Genomic DNA, 21,659 nt, shown 5'->3' with positions numbered 1-21,659 from the left:
AGGGACACCTTCCACTGTCCCAGGTCGCTCCAAGTCCTGTCCAGCCTGGCCTTGGGCACTGCCAGGGATCCAGGGGCAGCCCCAGCTGCTCTGGGCACCCTGTGCCAGCACCTCCCCACCCTCACAGGGGAGAATTTCTTCCCAATGTCCCATCTAACCCTGCCCTCTGGCAGTGGGGAGCCATTCCCCCTTGTCTCTTCTGACTGTCTGGAGCAGAAAAATGCAGAAAAAAAATTGATTTTCTAAATAAAAGTTCTATTTCTACTTAATATTGTTAAATTTATCTTCCTACTAAAATGTTTCTACCATTATAATTTCCACTGAATAATGATGACAGGATTATTTTTTTTCAATTAATCAAAAAGGAAAACCTCAGTGAAATCAATACACAAGACATCAGACTGTGATGAATAGAATATTCTAAACTGGATTTATTGTTCCCAGACATTAATGTAATACATAAACACAATAAAAGAGGGGATATAGCAACAAGCAACCCAGTAACAGAAAAAAAGCAAGTCTTTGAAATTTTTGTTCTATACTTACACGTGAAAATGTCCCCAAAAAGTTAAGTAGTTGTCAGTCAACATAGCAAGGATTTCAGATATTAAAAAAATAACCCCAAAAACTTGTCAATGAGTTTGTCATAACCAAAATGTTTCATTTGGGTTTTTTTGGTTTTAAATTTATTTTTAGGCTAAAAAAGAATAACCATTACCTCATGCAGTACACAAAGGCTTTAAAATAAATCCATTAATGCAAATGAAAGCCTGACTCCTGAGGCTTTTTTTAAATTAACAAAAAAGACACCAAAAAAAAAACCTCAAAGAGTTTCAGAAAATTAATTCCAACCAGTTTTCTTAGCACTGAAGAAACAACCTATAACCTCCTTGCACTCCAGAAATTTATTGTTACCACTTTCCTTACACATATGCTTGTAGTAGGTCTTAAAGTAGGTTTCTTAGTAGAAACTCTTACCAGAGTTTCAAATGAAATTAAGTGCAAAAATGTTTTCTTAGTGTTTTCCAATTATTGAGGTAAATAGTTTGAGGAGGGGGGAAAAAAGACAAAAGAATGAGGGTAGCAGGATATCACCTGCACATACACCAGATGGAAGAAATCTGAAATACATGGAAAGGGAGGTGGGAGAGGAGGAAAAAATAACAGCAATGATCAACAGCTGAACTTTAAACCAAAGCCCTTGAAATCCACTCAGCAGATCAGCAGTGCCTGAAATAAAGGGTGTTTATGGGCATGGCTGGCGAGCTGGGCTCTGGGGGAGCTGGGATTGTGACAATAGCCCCGATCCCAGCTGAGTGCCTGACAATGCTGGGAATGCCAGCGCTGCTCCAGCAGCTGCACCGCGGCCTGGCCAAGGCACACAGACACCCGAGATCGTCACACCAGGAGCTCCTGACGCCAGCAACGGGGTCAGAGCTGCAGCTTCTACAGTCAACAACGTAATAGATGGCAAACGAGAGACTGAGTTAGCAAAATGTGGTATAAAAAAGTATAAAAGTTGTTTTTAAAAACCTCCTTAAAACGTCGATATAATACGATGTATGTGGAAATGCCATGAACCACAGAAGGAGAAGCCTAAGCCTTAACATTCAGGAGAGCAGCAGAACCTCTCTGGCCACATCACCCTTTGTATAGCAAGAGGGGGAGTTTTTGGTTTCTTTTGTTGTTTTTACCTTAAACATGAGTTTAATCCAAAAACCACATTCAAGTGTACATTTTCTGAGGCTTCAGAAGATGCCCTCCCCACCCTGTTTAAAAAGAAAAAAGAATAAAGGTTAGATAGAAATGTCTAAATACAAGGAGCCCACCATCCAAGGGTGGCTATCCAGGAGTGGTCATCTTCCTCGATCTTGATGTTTTTTTGTTTTTATCTTTTTCTTTTTGTCCTCTGTTTTGGGTTTCAGGGCGCAGACGCACGCGGACACTCCGGCGATCGCTTTGGGCAAGTCCGTCCCTTTGCACCACTTATTTTTCTCCTTATCATACACCTGGACTGTTTTGGAGAAGACAGCCTCCTCCCAGCTGTAACCTCCAAGGATGTAAATCTTGCCCTCCCAAACGGCCACCCCCGATTCACTGTTGGCTTGCAGCAGAGGGGCCACTCTGGTCCACTGGTTGCACTGGGGGCTGTAGGACTCCACGCTGAGGATGTCGAACCGAGCCATGGTCTCGATGTTGTCGTCGCTGCCGCCGATGGAGTAGATGTTGTCCTGCAGGGTGCACATGCTGTGCCAGCCCCTGGCAGTGATCATGGGCCTCTTCTCCTCCCACACGTCCGTGCGGTAGTCATAGCACAGCAGGTTCTTTCTGTAGGGGCCGATCTGGTAATCGTGGCCTCCCGAAATGTACACGAATTCCTTGTAGACGGTGCCGGCGTGGCCGTAGGTAAACCTGGGGCAGCAAACAGGAGCAGTCCTTATGGGTTTTATCAACACACACCAGCATGCAGAGGGACTGTGCTAAAGAAGCAAATAAACAGTAACTAAAGGCAGCAGAATGCCTGGTCTGGCAGTTACCCAGTAACTCCTCTCATTCCCAGGGCCTCACCCTGCACTGCAGAGTGCACAGCCTGACAACCACTTTTAAATCACCCTTTCCATAGCTGGTCGCTACAGAGCACCAAGGCATGACAATCACTTCTTAATGCATCCTCTAGAGTGTGTCACACAACAGAAATAGCCCATCCTGCCCTACTGGCATGACCTTCACTCCCGTATTTCTGCTCCAGTGCTTGGCTTGCATCAGTCTGAGAGGGCCAGAGAGGGAAGAAATCCACATCTAAGAAAGGGTTTCTGTGACAGAAAGGGGAAATAATCATGACCTCTCAGACTTACCAGTAGGGATAAACCAAGAGAAACCAAGAAGAAAACTGCTGCTGCCTTGCCCTTGCACAGCTTCAGGATCACTGGACACATTTCTTACTCACGGGCACTCTCTGCTCGGTTCACCTGCAGTCCCAACACAGACAGTGTCCTTTTTATGAGCCATCTGTCTGCTCTACCACTGCTGCCCTACAGCTAGGAACTTCTTTGGTCACCCCAGGACAAGGCAGCAGACCCCAGCCCACCACAGATCATGGTGAAATAAGAGAAAATGAGATGGTAGAAGCAGCACCATGCATGCTGCATGCTCAGGGCAGAGAGAAACCCCCTTGGATCATCTGTAATAAACCCACTATAAGAACAGCCTGGAGGTCTAGGTTTAACTTCACACTGGGCTATTCCTAACCAAACCCCTCTGAGCTCTCAGCAGTGCACAGCCAAGGTGATGAACAGCATCAGCTGCTTTGAACACATCATTTCTGTACGTCCTTTTCCCCTCTTTTGGGGGAGTTGGGGCGTCAAAAGATGCAGCACCAGCCACAGCAAATTGGCTCTGTCAAGGAACCCAGGCAATTCAATCCCCTCAGGGCACAGAGCAATGTTCTCATCCGGCTGCACTCACCAGCCTCTACCACCATCCTTTGTAGTCAGGCACTGGAGACCACGCAGCCTGCACGGCAGACAGAGCTCTGTTAGCATTGCTGTAGCCTTTGAACCATGCCTGAACACGCTGGAGCTCTGTGTGGAGAGAACCTTGAGCTGTTTTTATTTCACAGGCTAATGGTTTCTCTGAGCCACACAAATGCTATCGGAACATCTTCCATGCACCTGAGTGCCAGCACTTGTGTGCCAAGGGAGAAGATGGCCTAGGAAAGAAACCCCACATTTACCCTGAAAGCACAAGGCTTCTGAGATGAGCTAAAAGGTGGTTATTATCCTAGATGCCTACCAAAACCTCTGATCCCTGTCTGAATCAGATATTTTAATAGGTTCCTGCTACAAGAAGCAGAAAAATCCCTGACACGCTTGGGCTGACAGAGCTGAATGACCAGGACAGTCTGTTCAGCTACAGGGGCTGGAGATCTTGCAGAGGTGACTTCACTGCTGTTCTCCTTCTTGGCCTCTCAGGGAAAAGAGAGGAAGAGAAAAGGAGAGAGCTTTGGTACAGTTATGGACTTTATCCAAAAAGGCAACTCAGGATTTCCACAGCTCTCAATGTGCCTCCTGATGGAAGCAGTTCATTCAAGCTCAGTGCTTCTGATGAACATATTGTACCCTGAGCACATGGAGCCCTGGCTTTCACCCTGACAGAAATACCAGGCAGGTGAAGTGCCCAGAGATGCTGCTCCTTGGCTGAGGTCTCTTCCAGACAAAACAGGGACTGTCCCTCTCCAGTGGCTCCTGGGCTGCTTTGTCAGAGCCTGTGTTTCTCTGCATACACAGGAATGGGGTTAAAAATGCTCAGTCTGGGGATGGGATGAACAGCTTGAGCTCAGTTCATTTCAAACTGCAGCAGACTTTAAAGCCACATGAAGCCAAGCTGCCTGGAGGCTGTGCTGTACCAGGGAGTTTGGAGGAGTCAGGAGGAGGACAATGTGAGGACATGGAATGCACCCCAGAGCCCTGCACTGCTGGTGGCAATCACACTGCATTCACCATTCAGGGAAAAATGACCCTAAGTTAATAAAAACCTGCATGGCCTTTGGAGAAGCAGGTTAAATATTCTCCTGCTCTGGAGCTCTGTACAGGTAAGCAAGCAACAGCCATTGTGTCTCAAGCACAGGCGTGCAGCCCAGCACAGGCAGCTGCATAAAAAGCACTGATTTTCTTGTTCTTTTGCCTCAGTCCATGGCTGTGTCCAGGGAACAGCAGCAGCCAGAGAGTGCTTTGACAGAAACCATCAGATCTGAAGCACCACATCGACCATCAATTTGTTATTGTCCAGGACAGGACAATTACCCACTAAAAGGCACCAGAGGTGTTTCACTTTGAAACTTTCACTTCTGAAAGCTCATCCAAAATAGCATCACTTTCCTAGGAACTGCAGGAAATAGATGCATAAATTGAAACCAATCAATGCAGATCCTTTCTACAAGCCCTGTGATGGAGAGAGGGGCATTTCTAAATGGGCAACAGAACAGGCACATCAATAGAGTGGGTCTAGACATCCTCCAACAGAGAGCATTGAGCATTTGGCAGCATTATCTGCAAGAGTGGCCAGAAAAAAGCAGAGGCATTAAGAGAAAGGAGATTTGATTTTAACATCTGCTGGAGCCTGGCACCAATTTTGAATGCCTTAACCCAGATACAGTGCTGAAAAATTAGTTCCTGACCCAGTAACACCATTCAAATGCCAGAAAACCTACCATGTACTGCCCAAGACAGAAGAGCACATAACTCAATCAAGCTTTGGGAATCCCCTACTCCAACCAAAGTCCAGGTGAGCTGTGGTTGCTCTGAATCTTGGTGTCCACCTGTCGTAGCCTGAGAGATCATTCATGACCCAACTGGCAGAGCAGATACCATCACTCCCCAGCCTGTTCCAGCACAGCTCCTCACACAGCAGCTTTCAGTTGTTCTGCCAAACTTTAACCTAGGGCCACTCAATTAATTTCCCTGCTGTCTGCAGCAGACGTTTTCATGGTGTGCTCAGGATGAGAACACACTGCCCCACCTCCTGCTCTGCCAGCTCCTCAGCCACCACCGCTCCCTGCCGGGCCAGAAACTCTGACAGAAACTGCTCCCAGTTTCTGGGAAAAGGGGCAAAAATACAGAACCTCTCTGAAGAAAGAGAAAGGTATGCCACAAGCAAGGACCCTAATTGTTACTGTTAGGCTGGACGTGGCCCACACACACGTGATCAGGGTCTAAGAAGAAAAAAGTTTTTTATTCTGCGTGTTCTCCAGCTTATATACTCTTAACAAAGAGTGATCTTAAGTCATTAACTACATCACAATAACTTATTATATTCATTGGTGCAAAGCAATTAACATTAATATAATTGGCAAAAGTTTTACAGAAATTTAATAAGGCACATATACACATTTACTTATGCACGTAGTCTAGCTTACAAAAATTTTCATGTGTCTTTTGTAATCTGTTTCCATGCTGACAGCCTTGTCTTCTTCCTTGCTATGGATACTCTCGAAAATCATCAATTGATATTTCTTCTATTAACTCAGCTTGGCTTGCAGGCCAGCTGTCCAGCCCCTCCACACTTCCCCCTTTTTGTATTTGAGAGACAAACACAGCTGAGAAGGATTTTTGCAGGGTTCGATGCAAGAACCCAAGCAGATAAGGGAGACACAGAGTAATAATTACAATCACTAACAAAATTAACAATTTAGTCTTCAACAAGGTTTTAAGCTACTCAGTGATGCTTCAGCTCTTGAAAAAAAACTATTCAGCTATCTCTGTCATCTAAGTGTCATCATCACTGCCCCACCTTCTCCTCAGCCACCACTGCTCCCTGCCAGGCCAGAAACTCTGACAGAAACTGCTCCCAGTTTCTGGGAAAAGGGGCAAAAATACAGAACCTCTCTGAAGAAAGGGAAAGGTATGCCACAAGCAAGGACCCCAGTGAGCATCAGGCAAATTGAATTCCCTTGGAGCAGGCTTGGAGCAGGTCCACCCTTTAGACAACTTGGCTGAAGTTCTCCCTGCAAAGCATCTGCCCCGAGAGGCTGTTTGCTTCTCCAGCAAGACAGCCCAAGTTCAGTCAAAACAGCTCAGCTCCTTCCAAGAGAGTGCTTGGGGAAAACAACGTGTTGTTTTGACCATATGGGGTGGGAAGGAGAGGGGGTGAGAGGAGATAAAGAGCCTTAAAGCTCTTCCTTAGAGGAGCAAGACTGTGAACAGCAGCACGGACACGGGGTGGGTGCTGGCACCTGGGCTCAAGGACACAGCCACTGCCTTGCCTGCAGATCCCCACACACGTGGCATGGAGGGGCTGCACAGCTGCCTGCAAGCCAAGCTGAGTTAATAGAAGAAATATCAATTGGTGATTTTTGAGTGTAGCCATAGCAAAGAAGAAGACAAGGCTGTCAGCATGGAAACAGATTAGAAAACACACATGAAAATTTTTCTAAACTAGACTAAGTGCATAAGTAGATGTGTATGCATGCCTTATTAAATTTCTGTAAATCTTACCAATTATATTGATGCTAATGGCTTTGCACCAATGAATATAATAAGTTATTGTGATGTAGTTAATGACTTAAGATCACACTCTGTTAAGAGCATATAAGCTGGAGAACATGCAGAATAAAAAACATTTTTCTTCTTAGACCCTGATCACGTGGGTGTATGTCACATCTGACCTAACAGTAACAACGTGGCAAGCTCTGACCCTTGGGAAGCAGCAAAACAAACCCATTTTCTGGATGTTCAGCATAGAAGTTTTAACAAACAACCTCTGAGAGTCCCACCCCACACAGCTCAAGCCCACACCCCAGGATGACCTCAACACGAGCCTGTCACTCCAGGGAACAGGATTCCAGGCAGTTGCTGGCTTGGGGCAGTCAGGAATGGCACCAAAAATCCTGCTGCTGGTGGTCATGCTCCCAGGAGGACCAAAACACCTGCACACCTTCTCTTCAGAGGGAAGAAGACAGAAAAACACAGGAAAAGAGGAGGTTTTGTTGGGATACAAAACTTCCTGAGCAGGAAGTCAGGAAGCAGAGGACTGGAGCTTCTGGTTTCCTCTACGTGAGAGGTCTTGCTGCTGGAAGAGGGCTGGGGGAGATGTTGAGTGAAACAGGAACTTAAATCTGTTTGAGGAACAAAGAGATGAGATGAGGAGTGCGTTGAAGGGAAGAGTGGAGCAGGCAGGAGGAACTGTAGCTGGAATGCTTTTAGTCTTGAATGGATCACAGAATCCTCTTTCATCCTTCCTCCCCTGCCTGTAAACCACAGACTCACAGGGATGGGGCAGCCACAGCTTCTCTGGGCAACCAGAGAAGGGCCTCACCATCTCACAGCTAAGAATTTTTTCCTAATATCTGATCTAACCCTGCCCTCTGCCCGTGGGAAGCCATTCCTCCTTGTCCTGGCACTCCAGGCCCTTGTGAAGCCTCTCTCCATGGTTCCTCTGGGCTCCTTCAGGCACTGGAGGGCCACAGTTAGGTCACCCTGAAGCTTCTCTTCTCCAGGCTGAACAATCCCAGTTCTCTCAGCCTTTCCTCTTAGGAGAGCTGTTCCATCCCTCTGATCATCCTGGTGCCTCCTCTGGACTTGCTCCAACAGCTCCAGTACCCCAAGGAGGGGCTGCCCAGAGCCTTTTCTGCAGCCCCAAATCTGCCAGAGCCACCCAGCTCGAGCAGAGCATGTGAGTCAGAAAGGTTCCTGTTGCTCACCTCTGAGTCTGGCCTTTTGCAACCTGCATAATAAAGTTCTTTTTGCCTTATTCCTTCTGCGCAGAAACAATTCAAACTCAAACAATTCGCTGCCCAGCACCAAATGGAAAAAAAAGGGCTGAAAAGACAAAAAATCCAAATGGGCCAAGAGTCGACTAAGATCTAACTGAGGGCACTTAAATGTGCAAAACTGCAGCTGCATGGCAAAGTGGGGAGCTGTCACCACACAGCTGAGCTTACACAGGGACAGAGCCACAGGAAGAGAGGATGCAGAATCATTTATTTGCATGCAGGAATAATTCATCCTAAAAGGGCTCTGTCCCCTAAAGGGGGGACTTTTGCCTCATCCAAGCAGACCAGCCAGGCAATCTAATAAAAAATTAACACCCACAAGTCAAAGTTCACTTTAAATGCTGCAGCTGCAGAATTCCCAAAGCCAGCACACAGGCAGCAGTTGGAATATGCAGACAAACTGCTCCTTTTTAGGGAGTCTGGGTGGATTAAGCCAACTGTGTGAACTTCCCCAGGATCATTTATGAGTAAAAATATCCACACAGGATACACCTCACAGGTGACCCCAGTTAGCAAAAGGATTTAGGACCCTTCCTGCACAGCTTCCCAAGCAGGGCTGCGGTGTTTAGCCCAAACTGCTGGATCTGCCTAAGTGAGCAGAAATAAAAAGCATCCTGCTTGTGAAGAGCACTCGAGCCCAGCTGTTAGCCTGGGTCAGCCTTGCATTGCAGCACCTGCCCAAAATAGAATTGGGCAACAGGATTCTGTGCCTTCACTGGCTGCCTCTGGCTCTGCAGCTCTGCAGCTCAGGGAGCAGGGAAAATCCCTGAACTCTCACACCAAACTGCAGGAACCTGCTCTGTGATGGCACCAGGAGAGCCAGCACTGCTGCTGAGCTTTCAGGCATCATGGAAACAGCATCCATGCAGCCTGTGATTCCCACAAATATCAAACATCACCAAATCTGATCACAGCAAATGAAATGCTGTCCTGCTGGCCTTACAAAGTCACTGCTCTGACGTTGATTCAAGGCACAGCAATGTTCTGTCTGCTGCAACAAGAGCTGCAGGGCTTAAACCTCTCACAAGAGAACAGCCACGTTTCAACTCAGACAGGGAGAGCTCACATTTGCCAGGGTTCTGTATTTCCAACACAGATAAATGTGTTTAGCTGTGACAGCCAGTCTGAGCAGCCCAACACAAACACCCTAGAAGGAAAATCATCACACCGAGGTGACAAAGTAAGGCCAAAGAAATGACAAACCCCTTTGACCAAGATGTGAAAAGTGCTTCTGAAAATATTCAACCCCAAGTGGCCTCAGGAAAAGCTTTGTAAGAATTGTGGAATGAAATCAGAGCTCTCCCTCCCATCCTCCAGATGCACCTTGGGATGAAAATTCAAACCCTGCTGACACAAGGCACTGCCTGCTCAGCTCCAGCTGTGCTGTGGTTGGCATGGCTGATGCCACATTGGTTTTAAATCCCCTTCCCTCCCTCCCAGGGTTCCCTTCATCAGCTAAAGCCACACAAGCTCCCTTTACTACCACAGGGGAGCTTCCAGACAGCTCAGTTACCTGGGCAGTCCTGCTATGTAGGTCCAGGAGTCCTTCTGAGGGCTGTAGGTCTCAACTGAGGACAGGGCCCCGTTCTCATTCCTGCCACCAACAGCCACCAGCATGTCAGTGATGGCTCCCAGGTAGAAATCCACTCGTCGCTGTCTCATGGAGGCAACCTGGAAAAGAAAAATGACCTGCTGGCATCTTCCAGGGTCTGGCAAGCAAGGGATTTAAGGGCTATTCATGCCTGAGGATGGGGAAGTTGCTCCTTCCCCTGTATTTGGTAAGGAGAGATTCTGCTTTTGACTATTATATTCATAAAACACTTCTGTTTTTCTGCAGTAGCATCCATTTCAAACAAGGGGAAAACAGGAAAACATCTAAGAGAGAGGTTACTCTAGAAACATTTGTGTTTATAGGAACTCCTTCCCAGCTCTGCAAGAAACAGGCATTGGAATCACTGAAAACCACAAGTGAGCCATCCAGGATGGCTGATCCATAGAGGAATCATGACTGGTTCATGTGGAAACCACGACTGCTCCATACAGGAGCCATGACTGGTCCATATGGGCACAAGGAGTGGCTGATACAGTAACCCACACACATGAGGGGTTTTGTGGCAGCACTGGGAGCAAAGAGCTCCTTCTAAGGGACATTTAGCACAGAGACACTTGAAAATTGTCAGAGACATTTCCTTTTGACATCACTCCCATTTCTGATTTATATGTACTACTGCTTGAGGAAGGTGAACCAAGCAATCACCTCTAAGTCCATTCCAGAATTATTCCCAGAAGTAATCTAAAGAATTGTGGGTGAATGCTGATCAGGAATTTCTCAGATGAGATGCCCAAATCCTAAATGAAGCTGAATATCTGCCCCAAACTCTTTTGCTGTTTGTATAATTTAAGCATTCCCACAAAGGACTCAAGCAGCTGCTTCAACGTAACTAACCTGACTTTTCATTTGCAAGTGCTGCCAATGTTGACTATTCCAACAAGCCCTGCCCTTCCACCAGCAAAGAAGAAAACACTCTAAACATCAAGGACTTTGAACAGAGAAATAATACAGCCCAAGCCTCACCTTTATCCACTGGTTACAGCTGGGATCATACCTATATAGGAGATTTGACGCTGCATTCCCTCCACTGTCCCACATTCCCCCCAAATCCCAAATGAAGATATCTGAATATCTGAATATTGAATATGTGATATTGAATATCAGATATCTGAATATCTGAATATTGCTTTTTGTGTCATTTAATATTGCATTTTGTGTCATTGAATATCAGATATCTGAATATCTGAATATTGCTCTTTGTGTCATTTAAGCATTCCCACAAAGGACTCAAGCAGCTGCTTCAACGTAACTAACCTGACTTTTCATTTGCAAGTGCTGCCATATTCACTATTCCAACAAGCCCTGCCCTTCCACCAGCAAAACACTCTAAACATCAAGGACTTTGAACAGAGAAATAATACAGCCCAAGCCTCACCTTTATCCACTGGTTACAGCTGGGATCATACCTATATAGGAGATTTGACGCTGCATTCCCTCCACTGTCCCACATTCCCCCCAAATCCCAAATGAAGATATCTGAATATCTGAATATTGAATATCTGATATTGAATATCAGATATCTGAATATCTGAATATTGCTTTGTGTCATTTAAGCATTCCCATAAAGGACTCAAGGAGCTGTTTCAATGTAACTAACTTGATGTTTCATTTGGAAGTGCTGCCATGTTCACTATTCCCACAAGCCCTGCCCTTCCACCAGCAAGGAGAAAACACTCTAGAGATCAAGAGAAGAAATACAGCTCAAGCCTCACCTTTATCCACTGGTTACAGCAGGGGTCATACCTCTATAGGAGATTTGATGCTGCATCCCCTCCACTGTCCCGCATCCCCCCCAAATCCCAAATGAAGATATCTGAATATCTGAATATTGAATATGTGATATTGAATATCAGATATCTGAATATCTGAATATTGCTTTTTGTGTCATTTTAGGATTCTCACAAAGGACTCAAGCAGCTGCTTCAACGTAACTAACCTGACTTTTCATTTGCAAGTGCTGCCATATTCACTATTCCAACAAGCCCTGCCCTTCCACCAGCAAAGGAAAAAACACTAAACATCAAGAGAAATAATACAGATCAAGCCTCACCTTTATCCACTGGTTACAGTGGGGGTCATACCTATATAGGAGATTTGATGCTGCATTCCCTCTGCTGTCCTGCATCCCCCCAAATCCCAAATTAAGATACCTGAATATTGAATATGTGATATTGAATATCAGATATCTGAATATCTGAATATTGGTTTTTGTGTCATTTAATATTGCATTTTTTGTCATTGAATATCAGATATCTGAATATCTGAATATTGCTTTTTTGTCATTTAATATTGCATTTTGTGTCATTGAATATCAGATATCTGAATATCTGAATATTGCTCTTTGTGTCATTTAAGGATTCCCACAAAGGACTCAAGCAGCTGCCTCAATGTAACTAACTTGTTAGTTTCATTTGGAAGTGCTGCCATGTTCACTATTCCCACAAGCCCTGCCCTTCCACCAGCAAGGAGAAAACACTCTAGAGATCAAGAGAAGAAATACAGCTCAAGCCTCACCTTTATCCACTGGTTACAGCGGGGGTCATACCTATATAGGAGATTTGACGCCGCATCCCCTCCATTGTCCCGGGAGAAGCTGCCCCCGGCTATGAAGATGAATCCTCCCAAGACCGCCACGCAGTGGTGACTCCGCCGGGCGGGCAGAGGCGTCTCTGCCACCCACTGTCCCTTCCTGGTGTCCAGGAAGCAGGTGTCATCGCAGAGCTCCAGGCAGCGCTCCGACACCTCCCCTCCCACGAAGAGCAGGCGCTCCTCGCAGGTGCGCAGCGCCGTGCGCTTGCTCTGCAGCACGGGCTGCGCCGCCACGCTGTTGTGGTAGCTCACGGCCTCCTCGATGAAGCCCTCGCAGTTGGCTTCCTTGGGCAGCAGCGAGCACACGGCAGGCTTCACCCTGTGCAGCAGGTCGCTCTTGGGGATTAAGGGGAAGTGGATGTTGTCCAGCACTTGGTAAGCCTCGTTCTCCCGCTCCGGGTACTGCGTGAGCCACTGCAGGGCCGCCTGCAGCAGGTCGTGCTCGCACTCCTGCTGCACGTCGCTGCTGTCCAGGTACTGGCACAGCTTCTGCAGGGAGATGTTCTGCAGGAAGTCCGGGGTGAAGGACAGAGTGCCGAAGTTCTGCAGGATGAAGGAGTCGATGTAGGAGTCGAGGCGTTTCAGGTTGTAGATGGAGGCCAGCTCCTGCAGGTACAGGTAATTCTCCTCGCTGACTTCGTTCTCCAGGTACTCGCAGCAGAAGTCCACCACCTTCCAGATCTGCAGCAGGTGAGCCGTCTCCAGCACGTAGTCGATGTTGCCTCCATCCAGGGACAGCTCGCTGCCGTACAGGAAATCCACCACGGCCTTGAGGCCGATGTAGGAGGCTCCAAAGAGCTCCACCTCCTTCTGGTGGGCCTCCCTCATGCCGATGGTGAACATGGAGTTGAAGTAGTCGCTGCACACGGCCAGGAGGTTCCTGTGGGCCGGGACTCTCTGCTCGTCCACCACCAGCACGATGTCGCAGAAGAGGCCTCGGTGCCTCTGCTCGTTCAGGCTCTGCAGAACCAGGCTGGAGTGGTCATCCCACCTGTACACCTGGGAAACACCAACAGCATCAGGCAGGTGGCACCTCCACCACGAGCCAGAGTGAAACGTGTTTTCCCACAAAGTGCAGTCACTCATGAGTCAGAGACAGCTTTTTTGTGCTGCACATTCACATTTATAATAAATTCTGACATGAAGTAGTTGGCAAGTGACACAGTATGAGCCTGAGCTCCTCACCTTCACTTTGAAAGGCCTATGGAGACTTTTACTGCTTCCTACTCCTCCCCTTTTTTTAAATAAAATTTACTCTTCCTTCCCCCACAGTGCTGCATTGAAACCTCCTCCCTGATGAGTTATACAGGCACAATTTTCTGAAACTCTTCCACTCATTGTCTCAAAGACATCTTGCTGACATTTCCTTTCTTCCTTGTCCCCCAAATGACTCCTTGCAGAGTTCTCCCAGCTCAGCTGCTCACAGAGCATTCAGAGTGGGAAGCACACACGCAGCAGTACTCTGAATTTTCATTCAGCCTATGTATTGTTTGGGTTACTGCTTGCTTGACAGCTACCCCCTCTTAAATCTTTCCAGAACTCTGCATTTCTAAGCTTGTTAGGGTAAAATCCCTCTCTTTCTTCCCACATTATTCCAGGCACACACACTGCACTCAGAAGGAATAGCTGTTTATTTATGTGCAAAGCCACACATGGAGAGCTGATTCCCACAAGGCTTCTCCTCGCTTCCAGAAGCTGAGGTAGGTTTTGTTTAAATGAATAGGAGCAGATATTTTTCTTTCAAAGGAAAGAGAAAATGCCCTCAGGACACATCCATTAAGTGCCCTTCTGGGATCCCTCTGCTCCTCACATTCTGACCACCAGCTCTGGACGTGTCACTGAGCTTGTGAGGCCACCAGCCTTTGCTTTCTTTCCCACACACATCACCAGCCTTAGGATGAACCAAGTTGGAAACATTTTGTTACCCCTCAAATGTACCCCAATGTACCCCTCAATCACCTCAGAACATGAACTGAACACTGCTGGTCAGCCCAGAATGCCAAGTGAAGTTTTAGGACCACCCTCTGGAGGAATTAAATGTGTGATGGCACAGTCAGGTACCTTGTGAGGCCTCTTAATAAAAGCCAGGTTAAGGTAAATGCAAATAGCAAATACTTTAATTACCAAATCCAAACCAGGCAGAGCCTGTAAGGACTTGTAAGAGCAGTGAAGGGGTGGAATGGAAGCACATCCCTGTGTCCTACCTAAGGCAGCTCTGAGCAGCCCTGGCTGTCTGAATCTTGCCCAGTCCTAATTCCCCAGGCTGCATTGCCAGAGGTGACACCTGAAAAGGTCCCACAGGTGACCTGGGCCTCCCGGGCTCTCCCCCTTCTCTTGCCCACCAAGCTGCTGTTTCTCCCTGGAATCCTAATGCCCTGTGGCCCTCCTGGCTGCCCAGGCAGAGAGCACACAGCCACAGCAGTCTGGAAAAGCCATTGCTGGGTAGATTAAACCACAGTGGGACCCTCTCTACCCACCTGGCTGGAAAAGGTTTGATTCCTAAAGCCAAGAGGGCTTCTTGACACCCAAATGAACAACTAAATGTGCTGCTCTTACTGTGACATCCCAGCAGATTCTCTTTATTTCCTTATGTTCTCTTCTAAACAATGGAGCCCAAGCTGCCAAAAATCCTGCTGCTGGAATGGCTCTGAACACTCAAGTGTGCAGAGTTAAACCAGTCTAAGGGAAGAGGCTTCGATAATTAAAAGGTTTCTGCATCAAAACTCTTTAATTTGCCTTATACTCGTGAACACACCTCTGAATTTAAAAAGGGAACTATGGCATAGACAACAAAGCGGCTTCCACTCAGGAATAGAAAAAAAATGGTGTTTAAGGACTGTAAAGCTTTTTATCTGTGTTTTCCTGAGGCTGGGAAAAGCTGATATTGTACAGGAGCCCAAGCAGAAACCAGGGGGTGCAGAGGAGGGGGAGAAGAATAAACGTGGCAAAGGATAAACCACACTTGTGTGGCAGCTGTAATCAGGGGCAGCTGAGGTGGCAGATGAACAGCAAGAAATAACAACTTGCAGCACCCTCTCCCAAATCTGACTGACAGGGGATAGGATGGATCCAAACCCTTGGATTGAACCAAACCCGTCCTGCCTCTGATCCCTGGGAGCTGGCTGATCATTTCTCTCTAATATTCCCTAATTCCACCATCATGCATAACGAGATTACAGCAGAATATCAGATTGGCCAGAGATCCCTCTGTGCTGAGCTGGATGCTGAGGCAGCAGCATAATCCTGCCCTCAGATCTGCCTGCATCTCCTGGAATCCCTGTTGCCATGTGGGACTGCTGCTGCTCCAGGAGCCAAACCCATCCCACCCTGCACACAGGCACTCACAGCACGGCAGCTCAGGATCTCAGCCCCTTGCTGAGTTCATTTGTTGGGAGCGAGAAATGGAGCTGAGAGCTGCACATTTCAGAACCAAGACTAATTTCATACTCAACTTGAACATCTTCCTCAAGCTATTTATATTCTGGAGAGCAGCCTTACATTATCACTGATTCTAAGTTTAACAGATAGTGACAGCTGCTGTCTAAGCAAGCAAATAAAACAATGCTGTCAAGTTAATTAATTTTTAATGTGATGAATTATCATTACATTCAGACTAAACCATTTAAGTGGCAGACAGGATCAGGGAAAGATTATATTGGTAGGGATGCATTTAAAAATTAGTCCTATTTATCTTTCATCAATTGTGTTAGAGCAGAATTTCGGCTTCTCTTGGATTCAAAGATCTAATTTCTCTCAGACTGTTAATGCAGCTCTGCTGCTCATCAATGGTGCAAAAGAAAATGAGATCTGGCTCATTCAGCTTTGGTAAGGAGGCACTGCAAAGTTTCTCTTTTCCAGCTTTTTTCCCTGGTGTTACAAGGTACCTGTTCTGCAGTTCCTGTAACTACAGCACAGAAGCAGCTTGCACTGGCACGAAACAAAGTGAACATAATAATTACAGCTGTTATTAACATTTTATAATTCACCCTGAGGACCTGCATAAACAGCTGCCTGAGATGGATTTCCGTGAATTCACAAACAAAAACAATGTATTTGTGCAGGCAGAGCTTTGATACAAAGAAAATGAACCCCACAAACTCAAGAAAGCAGCCCAGGTTCTGTGAGTTCACCGGGCTAAGCACAGTTTGCAGGATCGAGGCTCCCATCTTGTACAAAACCAAGACTGGATCTAAAGAGCAATCCCAGCTTTGCTTTTGTAACGAGCTTGGATTTTACGAGATGGATCAGTTTAAAAACCAAACACACCACATTTCATAACTGAATTTTTAGGATAGAGAAACTACTGTGCTGCAATGATGTGGGTTTCTAAGTTATGAGTCATGATGAGCAGATGCCCATTTGCTGCTGCTTTTCCTTTTTTTTCCCCCTTAATCACTAGGCAGCACAACTTCTACCAAAAACACTTGAGCAGGTAAACCACAATTCCCATCCCTCCCTTCAAAGCTCTGAATTCTCACATTCCCCGCAGCCAGCCCGCCCAAAGGAGACCCTCCACGCCCAGCGGGATTTTTTCGGTAGGTGACACAAATCGCACGAACCTTGGAGGATTCGCTGATCTTGTGCGGGCGGCAGATCCTGCTCTGCCGGGTTCCCTCCATGACCGCCCGATCCGCAGCACTTCTGCAACAAAGGCACAGGGAGGGGGATGTTCAGCAGCTCGCCAGCCCCTCCTGAGCGCTCACTCGCATCTTCAGCCCAGCAGGGAATGCAATTCCCGGCCCGGCACGTGCTGGAAATGCCCGGCTTAAAAAAAAAAATATTAATTTTCTCTCCTCGCTGCTGTTCCCCGCTGCTGTCAAAGGTCGGTGGTGTCAACAAGTTGGGCTCAGCCCAGCCCAGCCCAGCCCAGCCCCGGGCGCCGAGCGCTGCCCGGGGCCGGCCGGAGCCCCCCGGCCGCGCTGCCCGACCGGCCCCGGCCCCGCTACATCGGCCGCGGGGACAAAATCCGGGCGGAAAACAGCCGGGAAAACAAAGCGGTGACAAATTCCTGGAGGCTGCAGCCGCCCCTCGCCCCGCGGCCGGGGCAGGAAACGCCGGCGGGGCGGGACCGAGCGGGGCGGGACCGGAGCGGGGCCGGGAACGGTGGGGGAGGCGCCGGGAGGGGCGGGCTGGGGCGGGGATCCCCGCGGGAGAGACCGAGAGACGGGCCGGGATGCTCGGACACATCTGGGGGATCAGGGCTGTTCCCTGCTCCAGGAGGCTCGGACACATCCCGGAGATCGGGGCTGTTCCCTGCTCCAGGAGGCTCGGACACATCCCGGAGATCGGGGCTGTTCCCCGTCCCGGGATGCTCGGACACATCTGGGGGATCGGGGCTGTTCCCTGTCCCGGGATGCTCGGACACATCTGGGAGATCGGGGCTGTTCCCCGTCCCGGGATGCTCGGACACATCTGGGAGATCAGGGCTGTTCCCTGCCCCGGGATGCTCGGACACATCCCGGAGATCAGGGCTGTTCCCTGTCCCGGGATGCTCAGACACATCTGGGAGATCAGGGCTGTTCCCTGTCCCTGGATGCTCGGACACACTCGGGAGATCGGGGCTGTTCCCTGCTCCAGGATGCTCGGACACATCCCGGAGATCGGGGCTGTTCCCTGCCTTGGGATGCTCGGGCACACCCGGGAGATTGGGGCTGTTCCCTGCCTTGGGATGCTTGGACACACCCGGGAGCTCGGGGCTGTTCCTGCCGGGTCAGGGATGGCGCTGGCAGGGCCTGAGGCAACGCAGACACGGGTAGCCGTGCCAGGGGCATTGGCTGCAGGGAATTTGGGGTTTTTGTGTTTTGTTTGTCCAGCGGTGATAAACTGCAGTGGCTCTGGGAGGTGCAGCCCGAAGCTCCATCACCATCTCCTGCTTACCCTGCATGACACTACCTGACCTCAGAAATTCACCTCCCCAGTGGGGCTTTCCCTGCTTCTGTGGGACTTTCCCTCATTCATTTCGGCCCAGGAGGCTCAAAATTAAGAACCTCCCCTTGGTGAGCAGCAGGCTGAAAATTCCCTGCCTCAGGGGGGAACTCAGAAGCAAAGACCCTTCACAGACCCACCGGGTCCAGTTTCAGGGCAGTGGTGCAAGGGGAAAAGCCCTTTGCTCACCCAGCACCCCGGGCACCCTCCAGAGGTGATCACAGGGACAGCAGAAGGCTGGCTGTGTGTCCAGGCTCCATCTGCTCTCACCAAGGACAGCCCAGCTTGGACGCCTGTCCCAGGTGGTGACAGGGCTGTGTGGCTGCAGACGGTGATGGGGACACCAGGGGAGTGTGCCACGGCTGCCTGTGCCAGCACCTCCACCTGCCCTGGCCTCTGCCACCCTCCAGTGCACCCAGCCAGCCCCAAGGACACCCCAGAAACCAGAGGGGATGATGATGGCTTTGTACTCATCTATTGATTTCTGAGTCTGGAGATGAAAGTGTTTGTGCCAGCTTTGGTCTCTCCTCGTGTGACCATGAGGACCTGGGTAAAGACCCTCGGCTGTCTGAGTGCAATCCCACTCTGCTGCCAGCCCCAGTGTGGGCTGTGGCCTGAAAACTGACAACCCCAATGCTGTGACCTGAAAATTCACAACCCCAATACCTACTGTGACCTGAAAACTGACAACCCCAATGCTAGCTCTGACCTATAAATTGACAACCCCAATACTATCTCTGACCTGAAAATTGACAGCCCCAATGCTAACTGTCATCTGAAAATTCAGGGCAGCCTCTTCCTGAAGGAGAGCATTGTTCTTGTTCTATCCATTCCTTTCTCTGTTGTCTCTATTCCTTTCTCTGCTTCTGCACAGAAAAGTCAGGGATGGAGAAGCAGGATTGGGGACAGGCACATAGAAAGATTGGAGAAGAAGCAAAAAGTGGGGGAGATGGCAAAGCAACACGGGGACAAGGCACTTACAGGGGTGTAATTTAAGAGAAAGATGATGTTCCTGGGGGTCCATGGCTGTGCAGGGCCATCCTCTTTGCTCAAATATTCTGAGGCCCTTCCTGCATTCTAGAGAACTGAAGGTCACTCCAGACTCCCAGGACTCCATGCCTGCTGGAGATGGTTTTTTGAGGAGATCCCTAAGTCCTCACTTTCTCTTGTGCTTCCTCTCCAGGGACTCCTGTGACATGGACAGGTATTTCTGCCAGGCCTGTGACATCTCCCTCACAGGATGAAAAGCCCCATGTTCTGGAGGTCTCAGAATTGCCATATGGAAAGCAAATCAGAGCTCACTAAAGTCAAAAAAGTAGGTAATTTTTTCTCTCCAGTTACAGCCTGATGAAACTGAGCACAATACTTATCCCTCCATGCATTAAAAAAAAAATATCCATGAAAAAGTGAGGAAAGACAAGGAAAAGAAGCAAAGAGAAAAGGTTTGGTCCCCCAAGGAAGATGTGCATTTCTGATGTTAGATCTGGCACTGAAAAGTGTGAGGCATGAAGTCCCTAATGAAGAGAATGAAATCTTCAGCCACTGGGTCACAGGGACCTGCACAAGGATGAGGTTCCCTCCTCCTAAGGGGATGACATTGGAGTCACCCACCTCTGCCCTAGGAAACATCAGGAGCTGAGGGTCAGGGGTTCAAGGGACAAGGACAAGGACAAGCAGCAGTGTTACAGGTATAAACAGCAGCAAGTGCCAATGGATGATAAACACAGACTACAAAAAATACATTTACGAGCAGACAATGCTCAGCATAAAGGCTTTAGAAAAAATAAAAGCGTTCCTAAAAGCAAAGAAGATCAATATAAATCCAGAAGTATTAATGTGTGATTATATTATCATCTAGAGCCTGCAGCCTGCAGATACTGAGAGTGATTCACCCGGTGTCCTCCACTTGTACTGACTTCAGAAATATTTCCCTGTTCCCTATGACCTCATCGAGCCAGAGATGCACTGCAGCAGTGCCCCAGAGCCTCACGTCATCCAGGATGCAGCTGGAAGGAGCTGGGGCAGCACTGGTGGCACTAAAGGGTCCCTGGCACTCAGGGCTCGCTCTGGAGCTCTTGTCCCTCACGTCTGACAGCACTCAGTGACAGGGTGGTAATGGGGCTGCTACTGCTCAGCCTTCACAGGGACAACGCTGAGGTGAAACAAGCAATGGGCATCCCCTGCAAACTTTAAAAGAAACAAAATGTGATACTTTTTATCGAGGAATACGGTTTTTTATTAAATTCCAAATCCAGCCCTACGGGTTTTGGGTAGAAACCCACTAAAATGCCGAAGGGCTGGTTTGTACAACTCCAGTCCTTGGGCACGACATCACCGGGCGCTGTTTATTCCCACGGGTTCTGCAAAGCACAGAGCTGTCTCTGTTTCTGTGGGGCTGAAGCTCGGCCTCACAGGCAGCCTCAGCCTCTCACCCGCATCTCCCGGAGCGCGGGGACTCGCAGGGATGCGGGATCGCTCCTGGCAGCGCCGGCAGCCCGGCAGGGGGAGATCGCTGCATTGGAACGGGGCGAGCCGCTCGCACACGGACAGGGACACCCACACGGACAGACACACGGACACACACACGGACAGACACACGGACACACACACGGACACACACACAGCTCCCCGCACACACCTGGCCCAGCAGCGGCTGTCACCACCCAAAGTCACCCCGGAGCCGCCGTTCGAGGCCGGGGCCGCCCTGAGCGCTGGGGCCGGGATGCGGATGATGCTCAGCCCCCGCTGCTCCGCACAGCCCCGAGCCCCAGCCCCGGCCCCGGCCCGAGCCCCCATCCCCGGCCCCGAGCCCCCATCCCCGAGCCCCCATCTCCATCCCCGAGCCCCTATCCCCGGCCCCGAACCCCCATCTCCATCCCCGAGCCTCCATCACCGAGCCCCCATTTCCATCCCCAGGCCCCATGTCCATCCCCAGGCCCCATCTCCATCCCCGAGCCCCCATCCCCGCTCACCTGCTCCTCTCCGCGCTACCTCCCGTGCTCCCGGCCCGTTCCCCGGCCCCGCCGCGCCGCCGCCGGCCGCTCCATCCCGGGCTCTGCCTCCTTCCTCCTCCCGGCCCTCAGCGGCCGCCACAGCATCGGGGGGCTGCCAGCACGGCGGCGGCCGGGAAAAGCCACCCCGCGGCCGGGAAAAGCATCCCCGGGGCGGGTCGGTGCCGTGCCGGGCCGGGCCGAGCCCCGCGGCCCCCGCGCCCCCGTGCCCGGGCTATTGCATCACCGCGGTCCCCCCGGCGGGCCGGGAGGG

General features: G+C 49.4%; 1 protein-coding gene across 1 annotated transcript; it reads right to left on the bottom strand.

The window, feature by feature from the left end:
- Nucleotides 1-402: 402 nt before the first annotated feature.
- KLHL36 (kelch like family member 36) lies at nt 403-21,637 on the bottom strand. The gene is made up of 5 exons (XM_054640701.2): nt 21,368-21,637; nt 17,030-17,111; nt 12,396-13,469; nt 9,783-9,940; nt 403-2,412 (listed from the first exon to the last, which is right to left on the bottom strand). Exons 2-5 carry the CDS (start codon nt 17,087-17,089, stop codon nt 1,857-1,859), a joined length of 1,848 nt encoding a protein of 615 aa, XP_054496676.1. The 5' UTR covers nt 17,090-17,111; nt 21,368-21,637; the 3' UTR covers nt 403-1,856.
- Nucleotides 21,638-21,659: the final 22 nt, after the last annotated feature.

Source organism: Agelaius phoeniceus, chromosome 12, assembly GCF_051311805.1.
Source record: "Agelaius phoeniceus isolate bAgePho1 chromosome 12, bAgePho1.hap1, whole genome shotgun sequence".
NCBI classification, from domain to species: Eukaryota; Metazoa; Chordata; class Aves; order Passeriformes; family Icteridae; genus Agelaius; species Agelaius phoeniceus.
The sequence above is the reverse complement of the archived record's forward strand: the minus strand, read 5'-3'. Positions and strand labels throughout refer to the sequence as shown.